At 33.6% G+C, this 13,306-nt stretch overlaps 1 protein-coding gene across 1 annotated transcript in view; it reads left to right on the top strand.

Moving 5' to 3' along the window:
• The window catches only part of BBS7 (Bardet-Biedl syndrome 7), a 54,427-nt gene that overhangs the window by 24,119 nt on the left and 17,002 nt on the right, over nucleotides 1-13,306 (top strand). Inside the window, exons 9-13 of the mRNA XM_045290215.1 lie at nucleotides 1,218-1,302; nucleotides 2,205-2,307; nucleotides 6,336-6,528; nucleotides 7,954-8,028; nucleotides 11,529-11,594. Coding sequence (XP_045146150.1) covers nucleotides 1,218-1,302; nucleotides 2,205-2,307; nucleotides 6,336-6,528; nucleotides 7,954-8,028; nucleotides 11,529-11,594 — 522 coding nt within the window. The remainder of the gene's footprint in view (nucleotides 1-1,217; nucleotides 1,303-2,204; nucleotides 2,308-6,335; nucleotides 6,529-7,953; nucleotides 8,029-11,528; nucleotides 11,595-13,306) is intronic.

The raw sequence follows: 13,306 nt of genomic DNA, 5'->3' as shown, positions 1-13,306 counted from the left end.
TAGGTATTATCCTATAACAGATATCATTTACTTCAAGGTAGATCTTGAAATATCCCCTTTGACTATGAATGTGACACCATTCCTCTTGAATACCATTTCTCCCATTGTAAACTATATGACTGTCTGATTCTAAATAGCCAATACTAGACTATATCAGCTCACTAGCACCTCGATGTTGATCTTTATGTGTCCCATTTCATTTTTGACAACTTCTAATTTTTTTTAGATTAGTATTTCTAACATTCCAAGTTCCCATTATTAATGGATGATTCTAGCTGCTGCTTCTCATTTTGAGTTGTTCTCTATCAAAATGTAAGTACTGAAGGCTTTACACCATCCACATCTTTATGGTTGACTCTACTCTGAGGAAGCCGCTCTTCTCAGTCGTATTTTGGAGTGACTTACAATGTGAAGAGCTCAGCTCCCATCCCTACAACTGACAGTTCTGCTACTCATGAGATTTTCAGTATCAGATAATATTCCGTAACTATTCGTGAAGCTTTAGTGGCTTATTCCGCAGAAATGGACAAGCTATCTCTTCTTGGTAGTCTTTTCTTACTTTGGAAGCTCTGCTGAAACTATTTCCCTGGGGTGACCTTGCTGGTATTTGAAATATTAGTGAATAGCTTCCAGCATCATAGCAACACACAAGCCACCTCAGTAACTATAAGCTTAACCACAAGTTAGAGGCTAGAATTCACAATACATCACGAAGGGGATTTTGGCTAGAATGTTTATATTAAGTAATTGAGTTTAGATCTCACATCTGAAAGACTTGGTTTCTTTCCATAGTAGCAAATTTCTTCTAGATTCCATAGAGGCCGTCCTCTCTTCATTCACCAGAAAACTTTGGAGAAAACCTGGGATGTGTTCTATGAAATTCAGAATACAGACTATACTTTTAGAGTTATGCATATGTCATTCTTATACAATTTCTTTATATAAATACATTATTTCTGCTCTTTGATGATGCTACTCTTAGCTCTCTTGTACACATAAATATGATAGTTATTGTGAATGTACTTTTCCCAAATTTAAAAACATCATAATCTTTTGAAGTTTAAGTAAAACTTATATATAATTTTTATCTGGACACACAGTAAGCATATAATAAGTATATGTTTTGAATATCTGGAGAAAATAAGTTTTGTAACATAATATTTTTGTGTGTGAAATTTGCCATTATTAATGAGGTACATAATTTTTAATTGTTTTAGACCTTGTCTGAAAGTGTTACATCTATTCAAGGTGGTTGTATAGGGAAAGACGGCTATGATGAAATTGTGGTATCCACATATTCAGGTAAGGTAAATGGGAACAGAAGTTGTGGGAAATATTGATAATAGAAAACATGGATTTTATAAATTATTTTAATGTCTGATTTTACAAGTATTACTAATAAATCACTTTTACATCTAGCATTAAAATATTTATTGAGTAAAAAATGAGGGGAATGGGGGCAGGCTGATTTATTAGGTAGTTCATATGTGAATAATACTTTTTAAAGCATGCTTGTCATACATGTTCTGAAAATGAAACAAATTTTTGTCATTTAAAGAGGAATACTTCCTAAAGTATAGCTTATATGTTATACTGTATGTAATGTAATTCTTTTTAAAATCATGCTAGCTTTTGAGTGTGATTTTTTTCATTTTCCCATAGTCCTATGAGAGTTCACATTTTCATGAAAATAGCCCTTGAAAGGCAATTATCATTTACCATTTGTTTTTAATTTGCTAAACTCTGTTGACTCACGCCATGTTTGAAATTAAAAACTATTAAGTTAATAAATGAAAAGCTTTTTTAGTCATTGTATTGTGGTATTTAAGGCACCCCCTCCAAAAAAAAATTCAGTAAATGCTGCAATAGCAGGTGCCTGTGTATGGTGGAAACCTATCAGAGAGAAAAACTCAACTGTTTTCCACTAACAGACTGCATGCAAACTATCAAAGCAGAAAACTTGCAAGAAACAAGACTGTCTATGGATTTTGACTCTTAAGAGTTTATCTATATCACGAAATGCTTACTACTTGATTTCTTTATGATATGAATATTGTCCATCTTGATTTTTTTTTAAAGAATGGTACAAATCTTCAGGCTAAGTGAGATTAATGTAGGTGGATAAAGGAGTATGCATAGTGGAGTGCAGCTCTTGATAATAATGTCAACATTCAATGGTGATTGATTGTAATTCATCTCTATAGGCTGGGTCACTGGTCTGACAACTGAACCTGTTCATAAGGAAAGTGGACCAGGAGAAGAATTAAAAATTAATCAGGAGATGCAGAATAAAATTTCTTCTTTAAGGTAACTAGTTTTTTCTCCCCTCCCCACTCCCCTTTTGATAAAATATGTGGTTCGTACTTATTTGTAACATAGATGCAGAATCAACTGGATAGCAATAGATGGATATTTGTAGTCTTTTATTGGAAGAAGTGGTATAGTTAATTAGCATGAGTTAGAATTGACTGATTACAAAGAGTTAATTTTAAGATGAATGTGTATAGTTTAAAGAAAATTAACATTGAGCTCTGTTTAACATTTTGGAAAATCCTCAGTGAGACAGTTTACACCGTAGCTGCTAATAATGGGCTCGCGGATAACGCCAATTGAGTGGAATGGCACCGGACCAGGCCTTCTGTTGTGCACCCTAAAGGATTCAATAGTATCAGACAACCACAACATTTTGGAAGTAGACATTTTGTGTGCTTTATTCTCTAATGGCTTTTTCTTAGATCAGAGTAAATTTTTAAACTTTTTAGTCATACATAGTTGCGTTTTTTCCCCATCGACATAAAGAAACCAACAGAGAAGATTCTGTTTTAACTGCTCCTGTGCATTCTTGGAATCTGTAACTGCCTTATAAATTTTCTACTGGTATTCTCTTTGAATCCCTTTGATGCAGGTTGCCTGCAAAACCTGCCTAGTTTCACTGGCTCTGTGATAAGGAACTCTAGGCTCATGTGAAGCTGCTTCAGACAGGAAAGATGAATAGGTTGCTGAAACTTTTCATGCTTGCTTTTTCTACTTTGGTCCTTCCTAATGTTTGGATGGGATAGGAGATCTTGATATTTTCTGCAAGTAGTGGAGACTAGAAGTTTTCAAGCCAGCAAAATAGCAGACATACTATTGTTGTTAGGTGATAATCAAGTCAATTGTAACTCATAGTTGACCCTATGTAAAACAGAATGAAACTCTGTCCCGTCTACACCATCCTCACTGTTGTTATGTATGAGCCCATTGTTGCAGCCACCCTGTCGTTCCTCTAATTGAGGGTCTTTTTCATACTTGACCAAGCACGATGTCCTTCATGGACTGGTCTCGCTTCATAACATTTTCAAATTATGTGAGATGAAATCTTGCTTGTAAGGATCATCCGAGCTGTACTTTCTCCAAGACAGATTTGTTTTCCTGATAGTCTATGGTACTTGCAGTACCCTTCCCCAATACTATAATTCAAATGCATCGGTTGTTCTCCAGTTTTCCTTAACCTTGTCCAGCTTTCACATGCATAAGAGAATATTTAAAATACCATGGCTTGTGCCAGGTGCACCTTAGTCCTCAAAGTGACATCTTTGCTTTTGAATGCTTTAAAGAGGTCTTGTGCAATAGATTTGCCCAATGGAATACATTGTGTAATTTCTTGACTGCTGCTTCCATCAATACTGATTATGGATCGAATTGAAAGGAGAAATGAAATCCTAGACATCTTTTCTTCATTTATCATGCTGTTGTATATTACTTCAGTTGTGAAGAATTTTGTTTTTTTCTATTGATTTGTATTTATATTGAAAATTATATTCTCTCATCTTTATCAGTAAGCACTTCAAGTGTTCTTGGCTTTCAGCAATTGAGATTGTGTTATCTATATATTGCAGATTATTAATGAGCCTTCAGTCCTGATGCTGAGTTCTTTATTTCATCTTCCTGGATTATTTACTCAGCAGATTCGTTACTGATTGAATAAGTATAGTGAAAGGATACAACCTTGATACACACTTTCTTACTTTTAATGTAGCATTCTCTTGTTTTGTAACTGCTTCTTGGTCTAAATACAGGTTCCACATGAGCACAATTAAGGGTTCTGGGATTTATATTCGTCACTACGCTATCCATAGTTTTTTTTTTATCCACGCAGTAGAATTCCTATGCATAATTAATAAAACACAAGGAAACATCTTTTTGGAATTCTCTGCCTTCAGTGCAGGTCTATCTGATGTCAGTAATGATACCCCTTGTGTTAGTCTGGGTACATTAGAGAAACTAATCCACAGAAATTCAAATGTATAAGAGATTTTAATATAAAGAGTAAGTGTACATTATTAAGAAAGCATCCCAACACAGTGCTGCCCAAGCCCACAAATCCAATAATAGCCTATATGTCCGACACCAGTCCACAAAGTCCTCCTCCATCTTACAAAACACACATAATGATGCCGACTGCAGGAGGAAAGCCAAATCAGTGAACATGTAAGCATCTCAGTACTGACAGGGGTCTCCACACGACTGCTCCAGCACCCAGGGATGCATTGGGGTAGGTGGCTTCTCCTCAGGGATGTCTTGCAGGAAGTGAGCCTTGCCAGGTGAAGCAGGGAACTGGCTAAGGCAGCTGCACCTTGGTCCAACCATCAGAAAGCAAGAGACCCAAGAATTAGAAAGTAGAGGCTCACTGAGCCATTTCTCTCTCTGCCCTACAATTAACCCCACATGTGTTTATCAGCCAGGTTGGCACAATAAACTTTAACTCTCTCACCCCTCATTCCATGGCTTCTTAGGAATCCAAATAGAATTTCTGATAGTTCCCTGTAGATGTACTGCTGCAACCATTGTGAATTATTTTCAGCAAAATTTTACTTACATGTGATTACTAATGATCGTGTGTGATAATTTCTACTTTCACCTTTCTTTTGAAAGGGCACAAATAAGGATCTATTTAGTCAGCTGGCCAGTCTTCCACTTCTCTGAGGAGGGCTTCCTGTGCTGCTTGGGGTTTTTTGTTGTTGTTTTAACATTTCAGTTGTGTTCTATCAATTTTGGGATCTTTATTTTTTGCTAATGCCTTCGGTATCACTTGGACTTTTTTCTTCAGTAACCATTGGACCTTGATCATATGATACTAGTTGAAATGACTGAATGTCAGCCAGTTGTTTTTTGGTGCACTGACTGTATATTCTTTCTATCTTCTTATGATGCTTCCTAAATTATTTAATATTTGCCTATAGATTCTTTCAAGAATACAACTCAAAGTTTGAATTTTTCTTCGCTCCTTTCAGCTTGAGATATGCTTAGCATTTTCTTCTTTTTAATTTTATAACTAAAAACTAAATTATAATTTGTTTTCTTGAACTGTCATTAAATTTGTGCTGTTCCGTTCTTTTATTTCATGTCTTCTATTTGCTTTAGCTGTTCTATGTTCAAGAGTTTTGTCTGATACCCACTTTGGTCTTTTTCTTCTTTCTCGTCTTTTTAACAGTGTTTTGCTTTCTTCGTGTATGATGTTCTTGAGGCTAGCAGCCCAACACGTAACCACTATGTCACCAGGGCTTCTGATGTATGATATTTGGATGTCATCGTACAACTTAGCTGCTCTCTGGTTATTAACATTTAGTGTGTGTGTGTTTAAGAATATACTCAAGGTTGTATTTTGGCTTTTGTGGACTTGTTTTGATTTTCTTCAACTTCCACTTGAAGTTGAATATGAGCAATTGGTGTTTTATTCCACAGTTGTCCCTGATCTTATTTTGGCCAATGGTATTGCGCTTTTCCATCATCTCTTTCTTTAGAAATATGTTTTAGCCCAAGTCAGTTCACCAAAGCCACTGGTTCTGATTCCCCTGGAGCCCAAACTGGCTCATATTGCCTTTGCGCTGAAAAGAATGCTCTTCTCTTGCATGCCATTATTCGCATGCTCTTACTGGTCTGTCTCCTTTACAGTTTTGCTGAAAGATACTGGCTTCACCTTTTGTTTCTTCTCATTAAATCGAATATATTTCTCTGCCCCACTGTCATCATTTTCCGTTATAAGTAGTACTCTATGTAACTATAAGCAGTAATTACATACCTGCATTTGATTTTTTTGCAACCTAGTTTGCTACTTAAAATTTCTTATTAATATTGCTAATATGGGACTGAATAGATGTTTTAATTTCTACATTTGGGATAAATACTATAGAATCATTTGATCATTGATAGAAACAAAACAATTTTGTTCCTACTGATGCTACAGTTTTAGCTCAAATTATAAAAACAGAAGTTAATGGCTCAAGTTTGGAAACATTTTCAGGACGTCATCTGTTTATAGTATAGGTGACAAAGTTGTGCATATTTCCCTCTAGGAGTGAGTTGGAACATTTGCAGTATAAAGTACTACAGGAAAGAGAGAAATATCAACAGTCTTCTCAGTCAAGCAAAGCAAAATCAGCAGTACCTTCATTTAGTGTAAATGACAAATTCATATTAAATAAAGATGATGCCAGCTATAGCCTTATCTTAGAGGTGCAGACAGCAATAGATAATGTCTTAATACAGGTAAGCAAAATTTTAATTTCTCAGGTAAAGGGATAACTTAATTGACTTTAATATATATCTTATGAATGGCTCTTTTTGCAAACTAATCCTATGCATTAATTATTGAAAACAGGTTAGATACTAATTTTAAATGTTATATTTTGCAAATTTGTGTAAGATAACTTTGCTCATAGATTATGCAGATTATACCTTTCGTTCTTATTTAGCCTAGGCTTATTAAATAAACAAACAAAAAGATGGTGTTAAGTCTTAGAAAAAGTCAGCAAGAAGAAACCAAGAAGGACTTCCTTCTTGGGGTACCTTCTGGGAGAGTTTTAGTAGAATTGTGACTTAGAGAATGCCACTGTTTAATCACCTTATTAGAACTGTTTTTAAAGCCTCCAATTCTAAAATTTTAGCTTGCTTAGTAACCTAATAATTTCTAAGTGGATCACTAGCAAAGCAGGTAATCCTAAGTAAAATTTAGGAATCATTAATCAGTATGCTTACTTATTCTTTTTTTAAATTGGAAAAGATTTAGGAAAAAGAAAAAGAGGAATGGAAAACAAGCAAAAGTTAGAAAATCAATTAGAAAATGATTAAAGAAATAGGGGAAGAGGGAGACAGAATTTTAAAGATAAAATCATTGTTTAAAACTTAAAGGCAGCAATCTGTTAAGGAATGCTAGCTGAGGACCTCTGTAAGTTGGAATTGACTTGGGGACAGTGAGTTTTTACTTGATCGGAGGGGCGGCTGCACTGAACAACCGAGCGTGTAATTCATGTGGAATACATAACAGTTTGGTCCTAGCAACGAGCTCCCCAGAAAAACAAAAACAAAAATATCTCCTTTTTATGTTACAGATTAAATTAAAATTGATAAAATTAAACCAATGTAATGAAAATGGCCACACAATTATTCACAGACCATAGTAACACTATTAGCAATGAAAAAATTAGATAAGACTATTCAAGGTACCATATATACTCGAGTGTAAGCCAACCCGAATGTCAGCCAAGGCATTTAATTTTACCACAAAAGCTGCATTAAAAATGTGCTGAAAAACTCAGCCGATACACGAGTATATCCGGTATCTGCAAAAAAGTTTGGGAAAATTCCATTATCCTTCAATTCCAATTTGCATGAACTTTGTGAAGCCCCCTCATACCATTAAGTGGGTGTTAGAGATGAAGTTCTATCTATGATCTCTTATTGTCCAAATTAGAAAAAATAAATAATTATAGAATAGCATCTATTCTTTATTTTATTATATTTGCTTTTGGGATTGCATACTATTAACAATAAGTTAAGGGAATACATATTTTTATGTTTTAAGATGAACATGGAGTTAAGAATAACCTTGAAATAAAGTACATTTTGTGAAAATATTTAAGTATTCCATCTCAATGTTTTTTCCTTTTTTTCCTCTTTAAATATTGACTGTAGAGTGATGTCCCAATAGATTTACTTGATGTGGATAAAAATTCTGCTGTTGTCAGCTTTAGCAGCTGTGATTCTGAGGTGAGTGAACTAATCATATGAAGAGTCATTTATATCCTTTAATTTTGATTATGCTGTTTCCTAAAGCCTGTGATTGCTACTAGACTTTGATATTCCTTCTTCAGTCTTTCCTTTTATAGTCTTTCCATCAAAATCTGCTTCTCCTTTCATTTTCCCTTTCCTTAGGTTATCTAGAGACCTGGCTGTTAAACATTCTTTCTCTATCACCTTCTCTATCAGTCAGTTACTAGGTTTTGCCACCTCGGTGTCCTTGGCTCTCATAATTCTAGTGCGTCTCAGCCCCACTTCTGTTAACTTAATCCAGACCCTTACTGTGAATTTACTGCTATAACTAGTTTCTTTCTTTTTAAAATCATTCTTTTGGGAGCTCATATAACTCTTATCACAATCCATACATACATACATCTGTCAAGCACATTTGTTGCCATCATCATTATCAAAACATTTTCTTTCTATCTTGAGCCCTTGGTATCAGGTCCTCATTTTTCCCCTCCCTCCCCCCCACCGCTCCCTCACGAACCCTTGATAATTTATAAATTATCATTTTGTCATGTCTTACACTGTCCAACATCTCCCTTCACCCACTTTTCTGTTATCTGTCCCCCATGGAGGGGGTTATTTGTAGATCCTTGTGACGGTTTCCCTTTCCCCTTCCCCTCCTAGTTTCACTACTCTTATTATTGGTCCTGAGGGTTTTGTCTGTACTTAATACCCTGTGTTTCCAGTTCTTATCTGCACCAGTGTACGTCCTCTGGTCTAGCCGTATTTGTAAGGTAGAATTGGGATCATTACATTGGGCAGGGAGGAAGCATTAAAGAACTAGAGGGAAGTTGCATAAACACAACACTGCCATTGAATCGATGCTACCTCATAAAGACTCCTTAGCGAGTCCTTAGGACGAGGTAGAACTGTCCCTGTGGGTTTTCAAGACTCTTTTATTATGGGAGTAGAAAGCCCCATGTTTCTGTCAAGGAGCGGCTAGTGGCTGCGAACTGCGGATCTTTCAAATCACAGCCCACTGCGTAACACTATGCTACCAGGAATCTTGGGACTCTCTTAACTAGTTTCTTTGCTTGCAGTCTTGTGTCTTACCTCAAGGCTTGCTGTGCACTGACACAGAGAGTTCTTCCTAAATTATAAACATTCCTTGTCATTTCTCTTCTCAAAGCCTTGTTTTCTGAAGTATGTAAATCTTGATTCCTCATTGTTGCATAGAAAATTTTCATCATTTAGCTCTTGATCTTTTACCAGGTCTTTTATCCCTCCTTGATTCTGCCAAACTGAAGTTTTTACAATTTCTTGAAAATACTTATACCTACATTTGAACATGATCTATTCCCAGCCTGTTCTCCCTGGTATTCTCTTTTTCTGAACTTGTTGAATGCCTACTTAATGCCTTGAATCAGCAGATATTTGTTGGGCATTCACTATATATAAAGCACCTGTGACAGAATCATACCTGTGCTGTGGGTATGTCCACTACATTCACTTCTTTATGCTTTGTAGTAGAAGTCTCGCAAATTCAGAGCTAGATGTGGCTGCTAAAGAGAATTTGGGTAAGAAAAGGTTCTTGATTAGAGCTTAGAGGATTTAGGCCAGAACAAAAGAAGACAATTATCAGATTACATATGAAAAAAGGATGGAATATGAAGAGTGGAAAAGAAAACAGTTGATAATTATATGAAGGGGCTTCAAAAAGTTTGTAGTAAAATGAAATAGAAGGATAATGTAATTTTCTGTGAACTCTTGGAAGCTCACTCATATTGAGAAGAAATTTCAACATAATTTTATAGTAAAAATTTTCTTCTTGATAAGCTATTATATAATAGTTTTATTATAGTTTATTTTCCCTGTTGGAGAACAAAATACAAGATATTAGGATCTATATTTTTGTACCTTTAAAATATCAAGTTAACAAACTATCACTAATTGCCAATTACTAAAAAATTAACCAGTTTTACTTACACTGATGCAAGATTCTTTGAAATGAGCATTTTATACTGATTTAAAGTCTATTCTCTTTGCTGATGGTTTAAAAAACATAGAAATTTTCTGGTATATTAACGAAGAGAAGGAATATTATAACAACCTCCATATACTTGCTTAAAAGTATGGCCAGTCTTGCTTTATTCTCTGGACTCTCCTTCCTATTCCCCAAAGCTATATTATTTTAAAACTAGTCCCCGACATTTTATCTCTTTCAATATGTATTATTTTTTCCATAAATATGTCAGTACATAGCACTTGTTTTAAATAGCTTAAGAACACATTTATTTATCATCGTTGTTACTATTATTTTTAAAATCATTTTACTGAGGGCTCTTACAGCTCTTATAACAATCCATACATCAATTGTATCTAGCATATTTTTACATTTGTTGCCATCATTATTTTCTAAACATTTACTTTCTACTATTTGAACCCTTGGTATAAGTTCATCTTTTTTCCCTCCCCACCTCCAACCCTTGTGACCCCCTTGATAAATTATAAATTATAATTATTTTCATATCTAGAATACATTTATTTTTAACTTAACTGATCCTCTGGGTTTACTGAATGTAAGTAATTTGAAATTGCTTTTTGATTTTAGCAACTTTTGTTTTTCTTCAGCCATTTATAAAATACAGGAATAGCAATATATTTTATAATTCATGCATTCATTCCTTTTTAGTTTTGTATTCAATTTCGAGAAGTTACAATATTTGAAATAACATCTTCCTACATATATTAAGTACTTAGTGCAGTGGTTCTCAACCTTCCTAATGCCGCGACCCTTTAATACAGTTCCTTATGTTGTGGTGACCCCCAACCAGAAAATGATTTTCACTGCTACTTCATAACTGTAATTTTGCTACTGTTATGAATTGTAATGTAAATATATGATATGCAGGATGTATTAGGCGACCCCTGTGAAAGCATTCCATCACCAAAGGGGTGGCAACCCACAAGTTGATAACTGCTGACTTAGCGCATACTAGGTACTGTGATATTTGCTGGGGATATAGAGAGAAGATTTTTCTTAGTCCCTGATGAATATACATATGTAAAATTCAAAGGCATTCAACATCCGTTTCTTTGTTATATAAATATTAGGAGTTTGAATCATCAGTAAAATATTTGGACTCTTCATGTTTAAAATTATAGAGAGCCAATGTGGGAAGAGTTTTTTGTTGTTGGTTTTTTTGGAAAGAGTTTTTTAAGCTCTTAAAATCTTAAAGGTCCTAAAAAAAATTAAAAAAAATCTTAAAGGTCCATATTTAAATTCCACATTTGTCAAGTAGCAATGAGAAAGTTACCTAATTTACCATAGCCTCAGTTTCTTTATGAATTAAAACTTATTAATACTTACTGCATAACATTAAATAGGAATGCTTGAAACCCACTTAGCACAGTGCCACTCAAATGATAAATTCTTAGTAAATGGTAACCATAATTAATTTGAGGCTGTTTTCATCAAAAACATGAATTCATCCTCTTCCCTTATTTTGATTTCTTCTCAGTCAAATGACAACTTTCTTCTTGCTACTTATCGGTGCCAAGCAAATACTACAAGGCTGGAACTCAAGGTAAAAATGTTAGAAATTATCTTTACTTGAATAATTGAGCTTTTTTCTCTCGTAACTACATCTTAGCACATCTGCTATAGTTTCTTTGGTTGAAATTTATCTCTGAAATGAGTCCTATTGGAGTGATGACTTTTGAATTACTTGTTAGATTTTAATTTATTCCAGACCACTAGCTAATATTAGCACTCTACTACTCACCTCTAAAATGACAGATATTAAAATTTCACATAACTAGAAATGAAAAAAAAACTTCTATTATGGAAAGTTTCAAACATATATAAAAGTAGTGAATCTCCTTATACTGGTCACTCAGCTGCAGCAATAATCAAGTAATGGCAATCTTGTTTACGCTATCACTCTTAAAATTATTTTGAACCAAATGTAAGATAATTTATAATTTCATTTATAAATATTTCAGTCTGTATCTGCAAGAGATAAGTACTTTTATAAAATATAGCCATAATCTGGTTATCACAATTAGAAAAAATAACATTAATTCTGTAATATCAAATATTCAAATTCCACTATTTTTTGTTTTTTTTGTTTGTTGTGCCCAATAATGGGTCAATTAGTTATTGACATGTTTAGCCCATTTGTCCTATCACGTCCTACAGTCTATATTTTGTTAACTGAATTCTAGTGATGTCATTTATCATCTATTTTAAAGAAAATCTTTACAAGTTTAGTAATGCAATCAACTTTTAAAGTAAGTATTGAGCCTAGCATATAAATCTATCTTATGTAGTTTGTAGTATGATTTTTAAATGCTTTTATTTTTAATATACTTGTTATGTAAGAATGAAGAACTATAACTTTTTTCCTAGTGTTTATGTTCTTTGGCACTCAGAGTCTGTATTTTTCAAGAGAAATGCTGTTACACAATTATTTTTTTCATATCTACCGAAATTCAATTCGATTTAATTTTTTTATTAACAATTTATTTTAGTCTACAGAAGTTTAGTCTACTGATATTTTGAAAGAAAAATGGAAAACTAGGATAAATTTATTTCTAATAGAATATACCTAAGCAGATGTACATATATTGTTTTAGAAATAAATGTATGTTAGTGGCCTAATTAAACATTTTAAATTATATATTATTATGTAGGATTGTGACAATAAATTAGGCCTAACAATTTTGGGGGCAAACAAAAATGCAAATTTTTTTTATTATAAAAATGGATAAAATAATTTAAGAACTCAAAGAGAAAGTAAATGTCCAAAAGTAAATTATGCAAAATTAAAAGGTAAAGTAAAAATTACCTTGCTACATAGCAGGTCATGTTATAAAACACTTTAATAAAAATGGTGTAGGGTGTTTCCAAAGCTTAAACAAATGGGTCAGGCAATAGGAGAGAATATAGAAATAACCTCTGACCCATATTTATGGGAATTTAATGCATGGCATTTCTAGTATGGAAAAATTTTGATTTCTACTTAAAAACTGGTATGTCACAACTGGGATCCCTCTAGAAGAAAATTAAGTGGTTCATATTCTATGCCATATATAAAAAATAAGTTTAGATGCATTAAATAGGTATTTTAACAGAAGAAAATTTAGTTGTCTTTCAGACATGCATGAATATCAGTAACATATGAAGATTATCATAAGCTGTTATTTTAAAAGATCATCCATTAAGTAAAATTGGCAAAAAATATGAATAAGCAGTTCACAAAAGAAAGAATTAAAATGGCTGGTAAATGATTTTTTT

Source organism: Echinops telfairi, unplaced genomic scaffold (genome assembly GCF_000313985.2).
Source record: "Echinops telfairi isolate 266 unplaced genomic scaffold, ASM31398v2 ScPeMD7_33;HRSCAF=127, whole genome shotgun sequence".
NCBI lineage: Eukaryota > Metazoa > Chordata > Mammalia > Afrosoricida > Tenrecidae > Echinops > Echinops telfairi.
Note: the sequence above shows the minus strand (reverse complement) of the source record. Positions and strands in the feature narration are given on the sequence as shown.